Source organism: Chrysochloris asiatica, unplaced genomic scaffold, assembly GCF_000296735.1.
Source record: "Chrysochloris asiatica unplaced genomic scaffold, ChrAsi1.0 scaffold00090, whole genome shotgun sequence".
Lineage (NCBI taxonomy): Eukaryota > Metazoa > Chordata > Mammalia > Afrosoricida > Chrysochloridae > Chrysochloris > Chrysochloris asiatica.
Genome location: NW_006408608.1, coordinates 10,917,650 through 10,931,842, shown reverse-complemented (window position 1 = coordinate 10,931,842; position 14,193 = coordinate 10,917,650). Strand labels below are relative to the sequence as shown.

Sequence of the window (14,193 nt, the reverse complement as noted above, 5' to 3'; positions counted from 1 at the left end):
CTAATATCTCTGGATTCATTTGCTTATCTGTAAAACAGAGGTATTACTAGCCTGCCCAGCAGTATCATGGAAGAAAAGACCCAGAGATCTGCTTCTTGCTCTCTAACACTTCAGAATCAACTCAAAGTACCTAACAACAGCTTAAGAGTGCTATAAACATGAAATGAGTTGATACCTGTGAAGTAATTACAGTAGTGCCTGACATAGAGTTGTACATAAGTGTTTGCTAAATAAGTAAAAATTTGAATATAATTCTTTATCTCCTCCAGTCTTGCCCACTCATTTCTGATTTGGGTTTGGTCCCTGCAGGGAGTTGAGTTTGTAGCTGTCTCCTACTAAGCCTCATTCAACTCACAGAGGCTCTGGGGCTATAGAGAAACTTGACTTCAAAAAACCCCCAAAGCATTGAAAATGCTCACTGGGGACTTGGGGAGAAATCTCAACTTCCTCATTTTCAAAATTGAGACATTATACCTGAATGGGATCAGAAGTTCCTTTTATGGCAAAAGGTTTATAATTCTTGAACATTACCCAGGGTCAAGAACGAGTACTTGAAATAGCAAGTTTTTTCAATCCAGAGAGAAAGATAAGAACATAGGACACAATTTTGTGGCTTTGCTGATAAACCCACTCACAATCAATCATATGAGACCAAAATAACAGCATTTCCCTAAAAACAAAGCTCAGAGCTGAGGATTCTAGACTCATGGAGGGAGAGAGGATGTGTGCTGGCAGAAAGATTGTATATTCCTGAATGTTTTGGTGCACATCAAAACAAAAAACCAGAGGGAATAGAAGCAATACTGTTGAATGATGAAGCATTGACGCGTGCAGGGGATTGTAATCATTGCAATAAAACGAACTGATGTTCCCCCATGTAAACTATCACTCAATTCACAATAAAAACTTTTTTTTAAAAAAGCTCAGTAGACAGAAAGGGGCAACAAAGAAGGGTGAATGGAAACTGGTAGCCCAGGTAGGAAGTGGGAAAATATTATTACATTGAGGGTGTTTACAACCAATGTCACAAAACAAAATCCATATAAATTGTTGAATGGAAAATGAATGTGCTCTGTAAGTTTTCAACCAAGCAATAATAAAAAGCTCAAAAAAGAATAATAGATCAGAGATCTTTCATCTTCATTGTTGCCATCCTATCTCAGCCCTCTTGCCTCCTTGTTTCCCACAAACTTGGCCATGGGGAAGAAAGGAGACACTACTGATGAAAGTTTGGTGGCATCCAACAAATGCTGAGAATGTCAGAACAATGCCATCATGCACCTCCCTGCTGGGGCCACTTATTGACTCAGGGACCCCTCTGTCTGCCTTGACCTATGCAGAAAGCCCCGCCTGGGATGACCCTCAGATGTCCAAGCCCTTTACCTGGATGAACGTGGGTCCGCAGTGGATGTGCATTTGACCCAGTCTTGCCGTTGTCACCGGACACTTCATTACATAGCCATCACTCTGCTCCAACCTTCTCACCCCTTTCTGAAATATTCTGATTTCCAACCTATAATTTGCTTTCTGGAAATGGCAAAATTCACATGTGCAAATGAAAGAGAGAAATACAGTTAATAGGCCAAAATTATAGGTCAGTGACTATTCACAGCAAAAGTGATTAACACTAACTGTGCCAACAGGGACTCGGAACACAGGTCCCGATTCTAGGCTGTGGCAGTTCCCCTACTAGAGAAGTCCTTAAGATTGGGGGGCATTTGTAGACTTCAGGAAGTTCGAGTCTGATAGGAGAGAACAAGAGATTTTTCGAACATCACATGATAGTTGACAAACATTTGCTCCCTTATAACTGTCATAGGAAGGTTTCCCATTTAACAGATGTGACAGTTGAGAAATTGACTAAGCCTAAGGAGCAATAGATCTGTTTTGGAAGAAGTACAACCAGAGTGCTCCTTGGAGGCCAAAGATGTCTAAGCTTTGTCTCTCCTACTTTGGACACATTGTCCGGAGAGAACAGTCGCTGGAGATGGATGTCATGCTGGGTAAGGTGGAGGGTCAGATAAAAAGAGGAAGACCCCCAATGAGATGGATTGGCCAGGTGGCATCACTGATGGCGTTAAGTGTGGCAGCGATAGTGAGGTTGGCCCAGGATCGGACATTGTTTCGTTCTGCTGTGCATGGGGTCGCTATGAGTCAGTTCCGACTCAATGGCACCTGACAACAACAACAAGGAGCCCTGGTAGCATAGTGGTTACGAATTGGGCTGCTAACCTCAAGGTCAGCAGTTCAAAACTACCAGCTGTTCCGCTGGAGAAAGATGAGGCTTTCTGCTCCCGTAAAGATTTGCAGCCTCGGAAATCCTGTGCAGGGTCACTATGAGTCAGAACCAACTCCACGGTACTTAACAACAACAACAAGGGTTAATGCACCAGACTGCAAAGCCATTTGAACTGCAAGGTCGGTGGTTCAAGCTCTTCAATGGCGCTTAACAACAAGGCACATGGTATGTGGCCATTCCTGGGACTGGATTCCATGAAGATCAGGTTGGACTCCTTCTGGAACTCACATGTGTACAAACATGAGGCTTCAAAGTTGCCAAACCAACAAGTTCCACAAAGGATATAGAGCTGACCTCATTCATGGTGTGGGCCTGAAAAGGGTGTGATGGCAGAAAAGAAGAGAACATGAAGTGATTGAATACCATCCAAATCCATTGCCATCAAGTCAATTCTGACTCACAGTGATCCTGCATAGGGTTTCCAAGGCTGTAAATCTTTATAGCAGCAGAAAGCTTCATTTTTCTCTCACGGAGCAGCTGGTGGGTGTGTACTGCTAACTTTGCAGATAGCAATCCAGCACTTATCCTACAGTGCCACCAGGGCTCCTTGATGGATAGAAACCTTCCTGTAAATTCTTCCCCAGTAGTGGCCAAAACCCCACTCAGGATGACAAGAAAGGAGAAAAGAAGAAATGGAGCTGAGAAGAAAAAGAAAAAGGAGAAGAGTCCATGGGGTGTTTGTTTCTTGGTAGTACAAACAGGTAAGCACCCACCTGCTAACTGAAAGCTTGGGGTTCAAGTCCACCCAGATGCCTCTGAAGAATTGCTTGGAAATCTACTTTTGAAAAACCAGCTGTTGAAAACTCTGTGGAGCACAGTTCTAGTCTCATGAAATCGTCGTGCATCAGAATTAACTCAACAGTGACTGATTTGGATCTTTTTAATGGGGCAGTTTACACTGTCTTAGTTGCTGGGAGTAGAATTAAAGTAGCAAGAGTGCCTGGAAGTTGAACTTCCTGGCTCCCCAGGTCATCAACCTGCTAACATCAGAGCCCCTCCTCCCCCTGTGTCTGCCCTTCCTCCCAGGAAACTTCAGCTGCCCTTGACTCCCTTTGACTGGCATAGACTCACCTCTTGGACCCCGGTTCCCCAGGCTCCTGCCTCGGCTGAGCATTCTCTGGGGTGAGGTTGTGTGGAACCTGGAGTTCATGCAATTTGGGAGAGGGGTTCCTCTTTAGGAAACAGAAAATAAAATGTCTGGCTTTTGCAAATTTTACAAGGCCATATAGTACCTGAAGGAATCCGATCTGATCTTGATTCCAGTCCCAGTAATAGTAATTCCAGTAATAATAATAATTCCATGTGCCTTTGGCTTAGTTACTTACCTCCTCAGAGCCTTAACTGGCTCATCTATAAAATGGGAATAAGAATGTCAGCTTACAAGACTATCCTGAATATCAAAGGAGCAAATGTTTGTCAACTGTCAGTCATGTTTGAGCAAAGCTCTTGTGAGCACATAAGGCTTTGTGCAAGAAGGGTCCCAGTTCTGCAGGAACTCACTGTTGCTGAGCTCCATAGCACCATTGGTTCATTTCATTAAGCACTTATTGACCACCTACTGTGTTCCAGGCCCTGAGCTCAGCATTCCAGATATAGGCAAATACTCCAGACCTAGTTGGAAGACAGTTATGTGAGCAGGTACGCTATCAGTAAGGGCACAGGTACAATGATACCAGCAGGTGCATTGCACAGAGAAGTGATGGGTTATCAGGAAGACTGCCTGCAGGATGCAGCACTTGAACTGGGTTAACATGGCTTTTGATGCAAGCTCCGTGCATACCTGTTAACTCCACAAGGACACAGCCTGGGCTTTTTCCCCCTTGTCTCCCTCAGCTCAGTGCCAGGCATGGGGTAGGTCTCTACAGAGGACTGATGGTACAATGCTTCGTTACTTAACATCTGTGCCCAGGCTTAGCTCTCTTTGTCACCCAGAATGGAAGCATTCCAAAAGACAGCTTCAAGTCACCCTACAAAAAATGTTTCCTAAACCCACCTCCTTCTGCACAAAGCAGGCCGAGTACAGAGCTCGAAAAATGAAGTCACCATTGGGATCTGGGTGCAGGAAGTAGCCACATTTAACAAGAAAAGGATCCAGGCGGCTGGGGGTCCTCCAGGTCCCTGTAACAGAAATGTGGGTGGGGTCCTCTTAGACTACTTCCTCAAGTGAAATCAGAAAGCTGGCTTTCTGATACAAATCAATTATAAATCAAAGGGCTGTTCTACCTAGAAAAGGGTCCTGCCAGAGCAGTAGTATAAGCATTGGGCCGCTAAACACAAAGTTGGGGATTCAAGCTCTGTGGTAAAAGATAAGACTATCTGCTCCTGTAAAGAATGCCTCTGGTTTCTTTGTATACTACGACTTACAGGGTTACTATGAATCAGAATTGACTTGATAGCAGTGTATTTAGAGTAGCTCTGCCTAGAAACTGTAGCAGGTAAAATACCATCTTTCTAAGCAAATAACGTGCGTGTTACATGGATTTTAGCAAACCATGCAACCACCTCATACACTAGTTTGCTATGCACACTATGCATGTTATATGTATGTGCATGTTGTTGATATGTTAACATTACTTCTGAAAATATGGCTATGTAATAAAGAAAGGCCTAGAAAGGTATGCACTAATGTGTGGTTCTACCTTCAAAATGTATCCAGAATTTGGACCCTTCTCCCCAGTCTGTCCTGGCTTTCTGCAACTGCCTCTTCTCCTGCCTCCTGGCTTCCCCCTTGGCTCCAACTGTCTACTATCCAACTGTCTACTATTCAGCAGGAGCCTATTAAAAACTAGATCAGATCATGCGCCCCATCTGCTCAAACCTTCCCATTTGTTCTCAGAATAAAAGTCAAAGTTCTTGAAGGTCCCGTGCAATTTGTCTCTCTCCTCCCTGGCCTTCCCTCCCACTTCTCTTCACCTCCCTCACTCTGCTCCAGTCCCGTTGGCCTCTCTGCTATGTCTCAAGCTTGCCAGGCACACTTCTGCCCCAGAGCCTTTGCACTGGCTGTGCTGTTTGCCTGGAATGTTCTTCTCTCATCTCCTTCAAGTCTTAGCTCAGTGTCATCTTCTCAGCAAGGCCCATCCTGTTCACAGTACCTAATTCTACTTTGCTGTTTTCTTTTTCTATATCACTTACTGCCTTCCAACCTACTCTCCTGAATACCTGGTTGGTGCAAACAGTTAACATGCTCAGCTGCTAACCAGAAGGATGAAGATTCGAGTCACCCAGAAGTGCCTCTGAAGAAAGATCTGGTAATGTACTCTCAAAAAAATCCGTCTTTGAAAATCCTGTGGGGCACAGTTCTACTCTGACACATAGGAACTTGTTGAGTCTGAGTTGATTCCATGGCAGCTGGCTGTTCTCCTTAACCTTCCATCATATTCACTTATTGAGAGGCTTATATTCGCCTCCCTCACCCAAATGTCAGCTCCGTGGAGTTCAGGGTGTTGGTCTGTCTTGTTCATTGCTTAGTGCCTGGAGCAGTACCTGGTATACATGAGGGGACTTCCGAAAGTTCGTGGAAAAATTTCGTTCGTTTTTCATGCCGTGTTTCCATGAACTTTTGGAAGCCCCCTCATAGAGGGCTCTCAATAAATACTTGTTGGATGGGTCAAAAATAAAGAGTGTTATTTCTGGATAGAGGGATCATGAGTAGGTTTTATGATTTTCTATGGATTTTTGCTAGTTTCCATAATGAACTTGTATTGCTTTTGTCATGATTATTATTTTTTTAAGTCATTTCTCAAAGCTCACAGTTCCATTTTCAAATCTTGACTCTTCATTGTGTGTTTGCTGGGAGATGAACATGCTATTTGAGAAGGCTGCTCTGGAAGCCTTTCTTTGGGGGATCCTCCGGTGAGGCGCAGTCTTTTTAAAGCACACAGCTTCCACGTCTATCTTTAGCAAGAGATGGGGACCGAGCCCCTGGCAGAGGCAGGCTCTCACTGGGGAAATAAAATGTCTCAGTCTGGATGTGCAAATTGACCTGGATCATTTTCGTTTTGCATTCACGTTTGCACTTTGTAAATATTTGCCTGGCACCCTGCTGCTTACACCTGCTTGCTGTCCCCTCAAGTTTATGGAAGGCAGCAGGCACTGTCATTTCTTCACTCCACCTGGCACCACCAGCGCTGCCGCGTGAAATGAAAACTCGCCCGCAAAAGCCACAGGTGTCTTTGACAGGGTCTAAAACTAATGGCCTGAGGCTGGCCGCTGTGACTAATTCTCTGATTATTGACTTTATGATTTTACGCTTAAAACTTCTTTATAATAACACACAGAAATGTTTAATGGGCTCTATCCAGAGCCATAAAAATTACTTATTGAACAAGCATTTTAAAACTATTAATCTATTGTTTTCCATTAATAATGGCTCTCCAAAGAACAGGCGACAGCTTAATGTATCTACAGCATTTCTCCTCGAAAAGTAGCCTTTTAATACTCAAACGCTGCTCCCAAGGCATCATGGGTTGGCTGGCTGGCCATCAAGCCACTGAGCCTCCCAGACCACACTTAGACCACTCTCAGTAAGTGCTTCAAGAGTTTCCAGAGGAAACATGGCTCCTAGACCTTGGGAGGGATCAGAAAGCCCCTCTCCTCAATTCTCTCGTCCTGTGGCAAAGAAGGAAGGAATTCTGAAGACCTGTTCTGCAGCCCCCACAATGGAAGATGCAGAGGGGGAAGGGTAATTTGGACATCTCTCTGCTTTGGTCTCATGACCTTTGGACATGTCATCAGGATAGACTCACCCTTGGAGAACGACATTATGCTTGGTAAAGCAGAGGGTCAGCGAAAAAGAGATGGATTGGTACAGTGACCATAACAATGGACCAAACATAGGCCACATGGTGAAGATGGAGCAGAAGTGGACAGTGTTTCATTCACGGAATCACTGAGTCAGAACTGATGTGACAACACCTAACAATAATTAATCTTGTTCCTTCCCAAAGAATTCAGGTAATCTTTTCCCAATTTTTCTGTTAGAAAGTTCATGGCTAGAAGATTTCTGTGATACTATTACCTTGTTTTTGCTGTTTTAGGTGGGCTATTTCCCACCACTACTACCCCCTGGTGTCCCTGGGTGGTGTAAATGGTTAATATGCTTGACTGCTAACCAGAAGGTTGGAGGTTCAAGTCCACACAGAGGTGTGAAAGGCCTGGCAACCAGAAAAATATTATCTTCTGAAACCTCTATGGAGGACAGTCCTGACACACATGGGGTCACCAGGAGTTGGAATCAACAGCAACTGGTTTTTTGCTGGTTTATTTCCCCACCAAGCCTGAAGTGCCTTCCCATTTCAGGCACATAAGAATTGCCCCCTTTTCCTCCTGCCCATTTCTTTTCTTGGGTGATTTATAAGGATAAAGCTACTAAGATTTTAGGCTGTTTGTTGATTGAACAAACATTTGTTGCGTGTCTACTAAATTCCAGGTAGCACTCCCCGTTCTAGAAATTCTGTAATAATAAATGTGTGGGCCTTGCCCGCAGGAAGTTGCCTTCTATTGACAGTATACAGATGGCAAGCACGTAAGCAAACCATCGTAGAAGCTCTTTTGAAGTAGGGATGAGAGCTGAGAAGAAACAGGCTGAGATTGTAGCCAGAGGTGGGCAGGGGTACTTGAGACGGAGACTTAGGAAGAGCTCTTGGGGGAAGTGGCATTGAATCAGTGCCCTGAACAATGGGGAAGAACATGCCAGGAAAAAGAAAGACAACACAGAAGGACTGAGGTATATACATAAGCAGTCCCAAACTAGACAAAGGCCCTGCCCAGCCCACCATTGTCCTCTTACCTGGCAAGTGCAGTATTCTGCTCAGCCACTGCCTCAAACCCTCCACGTGACTCCTTGGGATCCACAAGGTCATGTAGTCTGAGAAGCACTCCACCTCATCTACAGACAAGAAGACATTCCGTGGAATGGTTAGAAAGGGACATGTAGAAGTTACATGGTCATAACTGAGAGTGACCCATTTCTCCACACAGAAGTCACAGTTCACAGACCATCAGAGGAGAAAATACAGACCCTCAGGGTGGGGCTTCTGAAATGTCAGTGTGCCTAAATCAACCAGAGGTCTGATTAAAATGCAGAGGCTGAGCTCAGTAGCTCGTAGGTGGGGCCTGAGAGTGAGCCTTTCTTAAGAGCTCCCAGGTGATGCCAATACTGCTGGTTTAGGGACCTTAGTTGGAGTGGTTAGGTCCTGGTGATCATAAAGTCTAACCACTGTGTTTTACAGAGGGAGACAGGGAACCATGTGATGTAATAAGAGAATCCCACTTCTGTTCCTTGTTCCTGTGAATTGAAGGTGATGAAAATGCCAGTGATGATGGTGATGGTGGTGATTGATAATGGCAGTGAAGATGACAATGAAAATGGTGATAGTGAAGATGGTGATGTTGAAGATGGTGGTGGGGTGATAATGATGAGGAGGACCTGCTGACATCTGCTTTCTCTCTCCCCCAGGACATAAATTATAAGATCCACAAATGGGCTAAATGAGATAGAGGTTAATAGTGATGTATGCTCAACCTTGGACCAATAGGGCTTTGTGATACAGGGATTGAGGCATAGTCTGAATAAGTAAAAGAGGGGAAATAATGTTAAGGTGCTTGATTGTCTTATGGCTATTGGTCTCCCTTACCTACTATTGTAAAATCAACATTTAAATGGGATAGCAAGGAATACCAGGAAATATGATTACAGAAAGCTTGTAAGCCCGTCTTCAGCCTATAAGTAATTGGAATACCTACAAAGGTTCTAGAATTTGCCCAGTGCAATAGGCTTGTTGAGACTTTGTAGAGTATGGGGACTTAGGTGGAATCCTGAGGCCCATTTAGAACCTTCTGAGATGGAACATTCCCACTTGGAAGGACAAGCAGACCATCCTGGAGTGGCTAGAGGAACAGAAGATACTTCTTGAAAGAAAGACCAGAAGGATAAAAAAACAAAAGCAGACTGCATGACTATTGCAAGAACAAGCAAGCTGTTCACCAGGGAGCCATCCAGGCCCTCCAGGACAAATTCCCTTTCAAGACTGGAACATATGAGCAGGATTATAAGCTCGCTAGTGACCGCATTGGTCTACTTATGAGTGGAAATGGGGGAAAAGCGATAATGAAGACATGGGTTGAGTTTGGCCATGCTCCATAGACTCCTGTAGACCTTGAGATGAGAGAGAGAAAGAAGAAGGGCTGGTTGGTCTGAAGTTTGGGGACACTGATTAGCCACTGGTGCTAGAACTGAGAGTGAAGCATCCTGATGCTGATATGAAGTTGGGGGAGGCATGCAAGAACGCTCAAACTTGCAGATAGTACCCATGTGACCTTGTTTGTATGGCTTGGTGATCAGAACTCAACTACAGAAAGATAAAGAAGTTTGATACAGAAAGCAAATATAAATTTTTACAATTTAACAAACTTGACTTTTTCTTATGAAAGCAGTTGCTCAAAATTCCAACTGAGCAGGAAAGAGTCTTCACATCAAGGATCAAGCCTATCATCCCCTCAGTACACAGGGTTGATAGGGACGAGCAACTTAGACATTGGATACCTAAAATGGTAGTGGTGGGGTTGCTATAAAGGCACAAAGTGGTTAGCTTCCAAGTTTTCAAGAGGGAGTTTAGTTTCATTGCAAGGGGAGAAGGTAGAAAACTAAATAGTTTTCATCTTATCTAGATGGGTCTGGTGAAAGGAGATGGGGCTAGGATTCTTTTGACTCAATAGTGAGTAATTGTTATCATGACCAATTGTGATTGTCACAACTGTAAAGGTAGAAGATGTGTAACAAAAAGGGAGGAAGTAGTTAATCTTACAGTCCAGGAACAGAGGACCCTAGGACCTTCAAGAGGGAAGAGTATGAGCAGAACGTGGGATCCTAACCAGAGAAGCAGCGACACCAGAGATGGAGGCAGAGATGAGAACATGGAGGGAGGGAGCAGCTGAGGACTCTAGACTCATGGAAAGAGAAAGGCTGTGTGCTGTGGGCAGGAGGCTGGCTTTGCAAAATGTGCCCTTTAACTGGCTTTGCAAAATGTGCTATTTAAACGATTATATATTCCTGCATGGTTTTGTGTACATTAAAAAAAAACACAAAAAACTGAGAGAATAGAGGCCAATACTGTTAACCGACAGTACATAGAGGGGATTGTAATCATTGCAATGAAACAAAATATTTTTGTTGTTGTTGTTAAGTGTCATTGAGTAGGTTCTGACCCATAGGGACCCTATATAGTGTTTCCAAGGAATGGCTGGTGAGTTTGCACTGCCGACCTTGCAGTTCAAACAGCTTTGCAGTCTGGCGCATTAACCCACAGCGCCACACAAAAAAATACTATTGGTTGAATGCAAAACCGATGATCTGCCATGCAAACTGTCACTCAATTCACAGTAAAAGCTTTAAAATATATATATAAAGATCCACAAAAATGTATAAATTATGCCTAACTTCTTCAACAGAGCACCACAGCCCCTTATCCGGTGCCTGGCATCTACAAACACATGATAAATATGTTTATGATGGGTAAAATAATGAATGTTATTGTTGTTGTTAGATGCCATCCTGTTAGTTCTGACTCTTGGCGACCCTATGCACAATAGAACAAAACACTATCTAGTCCTGTGCCATCCTCACAATTGTTAAGATGTTTGGGCCCATCATTAATACCACTGTCTCATTCGATCTTATTGGGGGTCTTCCTCTTTTTCACTGACCCTCCACTTTACCAAGCATGATGTCATTCTCCAGGGACTGGTCCCTCCTGGCAACATGTCCAAAGTACGAGAGATGCATTTTGGTGGAAAAGTCTTACCATCTTTGCTTCTTTTATTTGTGTGTGCTATTAATTATTATTGTTTGATAATTTTCACATTCTGTTAGGTCATCCTACCTTGGAATGTTATTGTTATCTTTGGCTTTAGTTGGTGTGTAAATTTGAATGAAAATGGTATTAACTCATCTTCCTTGTAAGTGTATACATATTATCCTGTCACAGACAGCACTGTACTTCAAGATAGATCTTGAAATGCTCTTTGGAGACAATGGACTAGGAAGAAAGATCTAGCAATCTACGCCCACAAATCAGCTGATGAAAACCCTATGGTATGTAGCCCTGATGGCTTGATGATCAGAACTCGACTAAAGAAAGATTTTAAAAAACTATTTTTGATAATGGAAACAAGTGTAAATTGCTATAATTTGATGAACTGGACCTATACTTATGAATGTAGTAGCTCAAAATAACAACTGAGAGGGAAGGAGTCTTCACATCAAGTATCAATACTATCCTCTCTGTACAGAGGGTTGATATGGATGGGCAACTTAGACATTGGCAACCTAAAATGAAGGGGTTATAAAGGCATGAAGTGACTGGCTTATAAGTTTTCAAGGGGGTGTTAAGTTTCGGAGTATGTGGGGGAAGGTAGAATCCCCACTGAATAGTTTTCATCTTGTCTAGATGGGTCTGGTGAAAGGAGATGGGGATAAGATTCTCATGATTCAATAGTAATTGTTATCATGACTAATAGTGACTGTTACAACTGTAAAGGTAGACATTTGTAACAAAAAGGGGAAGTAGTTAATCTTACAGTCCAGAAACAGAAGACCCTAGGACCAACAAGGTAGAAGAGTGGAATGTGGGACCCTATCCAGAGAAGCGGCAACACCAGAAAAGGAGGCAGAGATGAGGACATGGAGAGAGAGAGCAGCTGAGGACTCTAGACTCATGGAAAGAGAAAGACTGAGTGCTGGCGGCCAGGAGGCAGTCCTGCAGGATGTGCCCTTTGGTTGTTTAAATGTTTATATATTACTGAGTGTTTTTGTGTACATCTCCCTTCCCCCATGCCCCACCCTCCCAAAAAAAAAAAACCAAAAAAACAGGGAATGGAAGCAAATACTGCTGAATGATTATGTACAGAGGAGATTATAATCATTGCAATGAAACGTAAAACCAATGTTCTCCCATGTAAACTATCACTCAATTCACAATAAAAACTTAAAACAAAACAAAAAAACCCTATGGTCTGACCACAACCGATCATGGGGATGGTACAGGACTGAGCTGCATTTCATTTCATTATGCACGGGGTCACCATGGATCAGAGGCAGACCTAATAGCATCTGACAACAACCAGGAAAATAATTGACATCAAGAAGATGAAATGAAATGATTACATTGTGGGGATTGCAATCAATGAGAGGAAACAAAACGTGTAGGAATTGCTAAATGGAAAACTGATTTCCTTACCCAATTCACAATAAAAAGTTTAACAACAAAAAAAGACACATATAAAACCCTTAGCCTGTGCTTAGCTAGGTTAGGAATAATTCCTCAGTAAATACGTGCTCCCCTCTAGTGTCTTCTCTTTGGTTTAGTGGCTGTGTGTATAGGCTCTGGAGCTGTCCCACAGGTTGCTGTGAGATCTTAGGCAAACCATTAACTTCCCCAGAACTCCGTCTCTTCATCTAAAAGCCATGCTGTTAGGAGGATGAGTTAATAGATACAGCGCTCTGCAGACTGGCCTGGCACACAACGTGCTGGTTTTTAATTATTAAAACAAATTCTAATCTCTGGGGCACAACATTCTAATTCTGCCACCAACCAGGACTTGGTCTCCTGGGAATCCTGTTTCCTAGTTGGCGAATAAAAGGCTACAATTAACAAAGTTTTTTTCACTTCCGGTGCTACCAAATGTCACATACTAGGTTGGTAATCAGTCTGCCTGGTGAAGAAATGCCCAGATCTGGAGGCAATCTATCAAAACATGATTCATTTACCTGTCAAAACTTCAAGTGCCAGGTCAGGCCTGTCCCTGTTTGACTTGAAGGGCAGGGTCCATGTAAACACCACAGGTAGCGCACAGGCAAGACAGATGGCCCTGCAGGAGAGGATGGAAGGGTGTAGTGGGATAAGCAGCTGCTGCCAGCTCTGCCTTCACTCATCCCAGCCATTATAAACCTGTGAGAGCCGGAACCTGTGAGGGCTGGAACATGATAGGGCTGCCTTGTATTTCTGGGTCTTGAGAGTTTTCTGCCTTTGACAGAACGCTGTCTTGCCACTTCTTCATCCCTCTCTATTGGTGGAAAATATTTGCGTTTTCCTTCTCTGGCAGGTTCCGCCTTACACTGGTTCTGGTTTTCACAGACAAACTTTGGTCTCTATGATTCTGAGTGCCTGCAATGGGCAGAGACCAAGACGGGAACAGAACAACCTTAACTAAGTAAAGAAAGACAAACAAAGTAGTGTCCGCTGATGATCAAGCTCTGATGGAAATACAAATAATTGCCTGGGTATGGGCTACGTCACATGGGGAGATCCGTACTAAATGACACATGCCATTAAGCATCTTTCAAAACTCATAGGGATGTACAGCTCAAAGAGTAAGCCCCAAACCCTCGTCCATTCCTGGTGAGAATGGAAAATGGTACAGATGTTGTAGAGAACGCTTACGTAGTTTCTCAAAAAGTTAAACATAGAACTGCCATATGACCCAGCAATTCCAGCCCTAGGTATGTAAGTATGTACCCAGAAGTGAAAACATGGACACTAACTTGTACACTAGGGTTCATTGGAACATCTCCCACAACAGCCAAAAAGTGGAACCAACCTAACTGTCCATCAATAGACGAATGGATACAATGGAATGTTATTCCACCAGAAAGAAAAATGAAGTCCTGGCCCATACCACAACATGATTGAATCTTGAAAACATCATGCTGAGTGAAATAAATTAGCCACAAAAACACAAATATTGTATAATCCTACTTATACGAAAGGACTGCTGGTGTGGTGCTGTAGGATAAGTACTGGTTTGTGAAACACAAGGTCGGCAGTTCAAAATCACCACCCTATATGGGGTTGCTATGAGTTAGAACCGACTTAACAGCACTTAACAACAACAACAGG

The 14,193-nt window shown here is 43.4% G+C and overlaps 1 protein-coding gene across 1 annotated transcript in view; it reads right to left on the bottom strand.

The window, feature by feature from the left end:
* Positions 1-13,980, bottom strand: part of LOC102826772 (chromosome unknown open reading frame, human C1orf127) — a 109,253-nt gene extending 95,273 nt beyond the window's left edge. The window contains exons 1-5 of the mRNA XM_006866435.1: positions 13,973-13,980; positions 13,065-13,165; positions 8,088-8,186; positions 4,293-4,417; positions 1,384-1,527 (exon numbers count right to left, since the gene is read on the bottom strand). Coding sequence (XP_006866497.1) covers positions 1,384-1,527; positions 4,293-4,417; positions 8,088-8,186; positions 13,065-13,165; positions 13,973-13,980 — 477 coding nt within the window. The remainder of the gene's footprint in view (positions 1-1,383; positions 1,528-4,292; positions 4,418-8,087; positions 8,187-13,064; positions 13,166-13,972) is intronic.
* Positions 13,981-14,193: the final 213 nt, after the last annotated feature.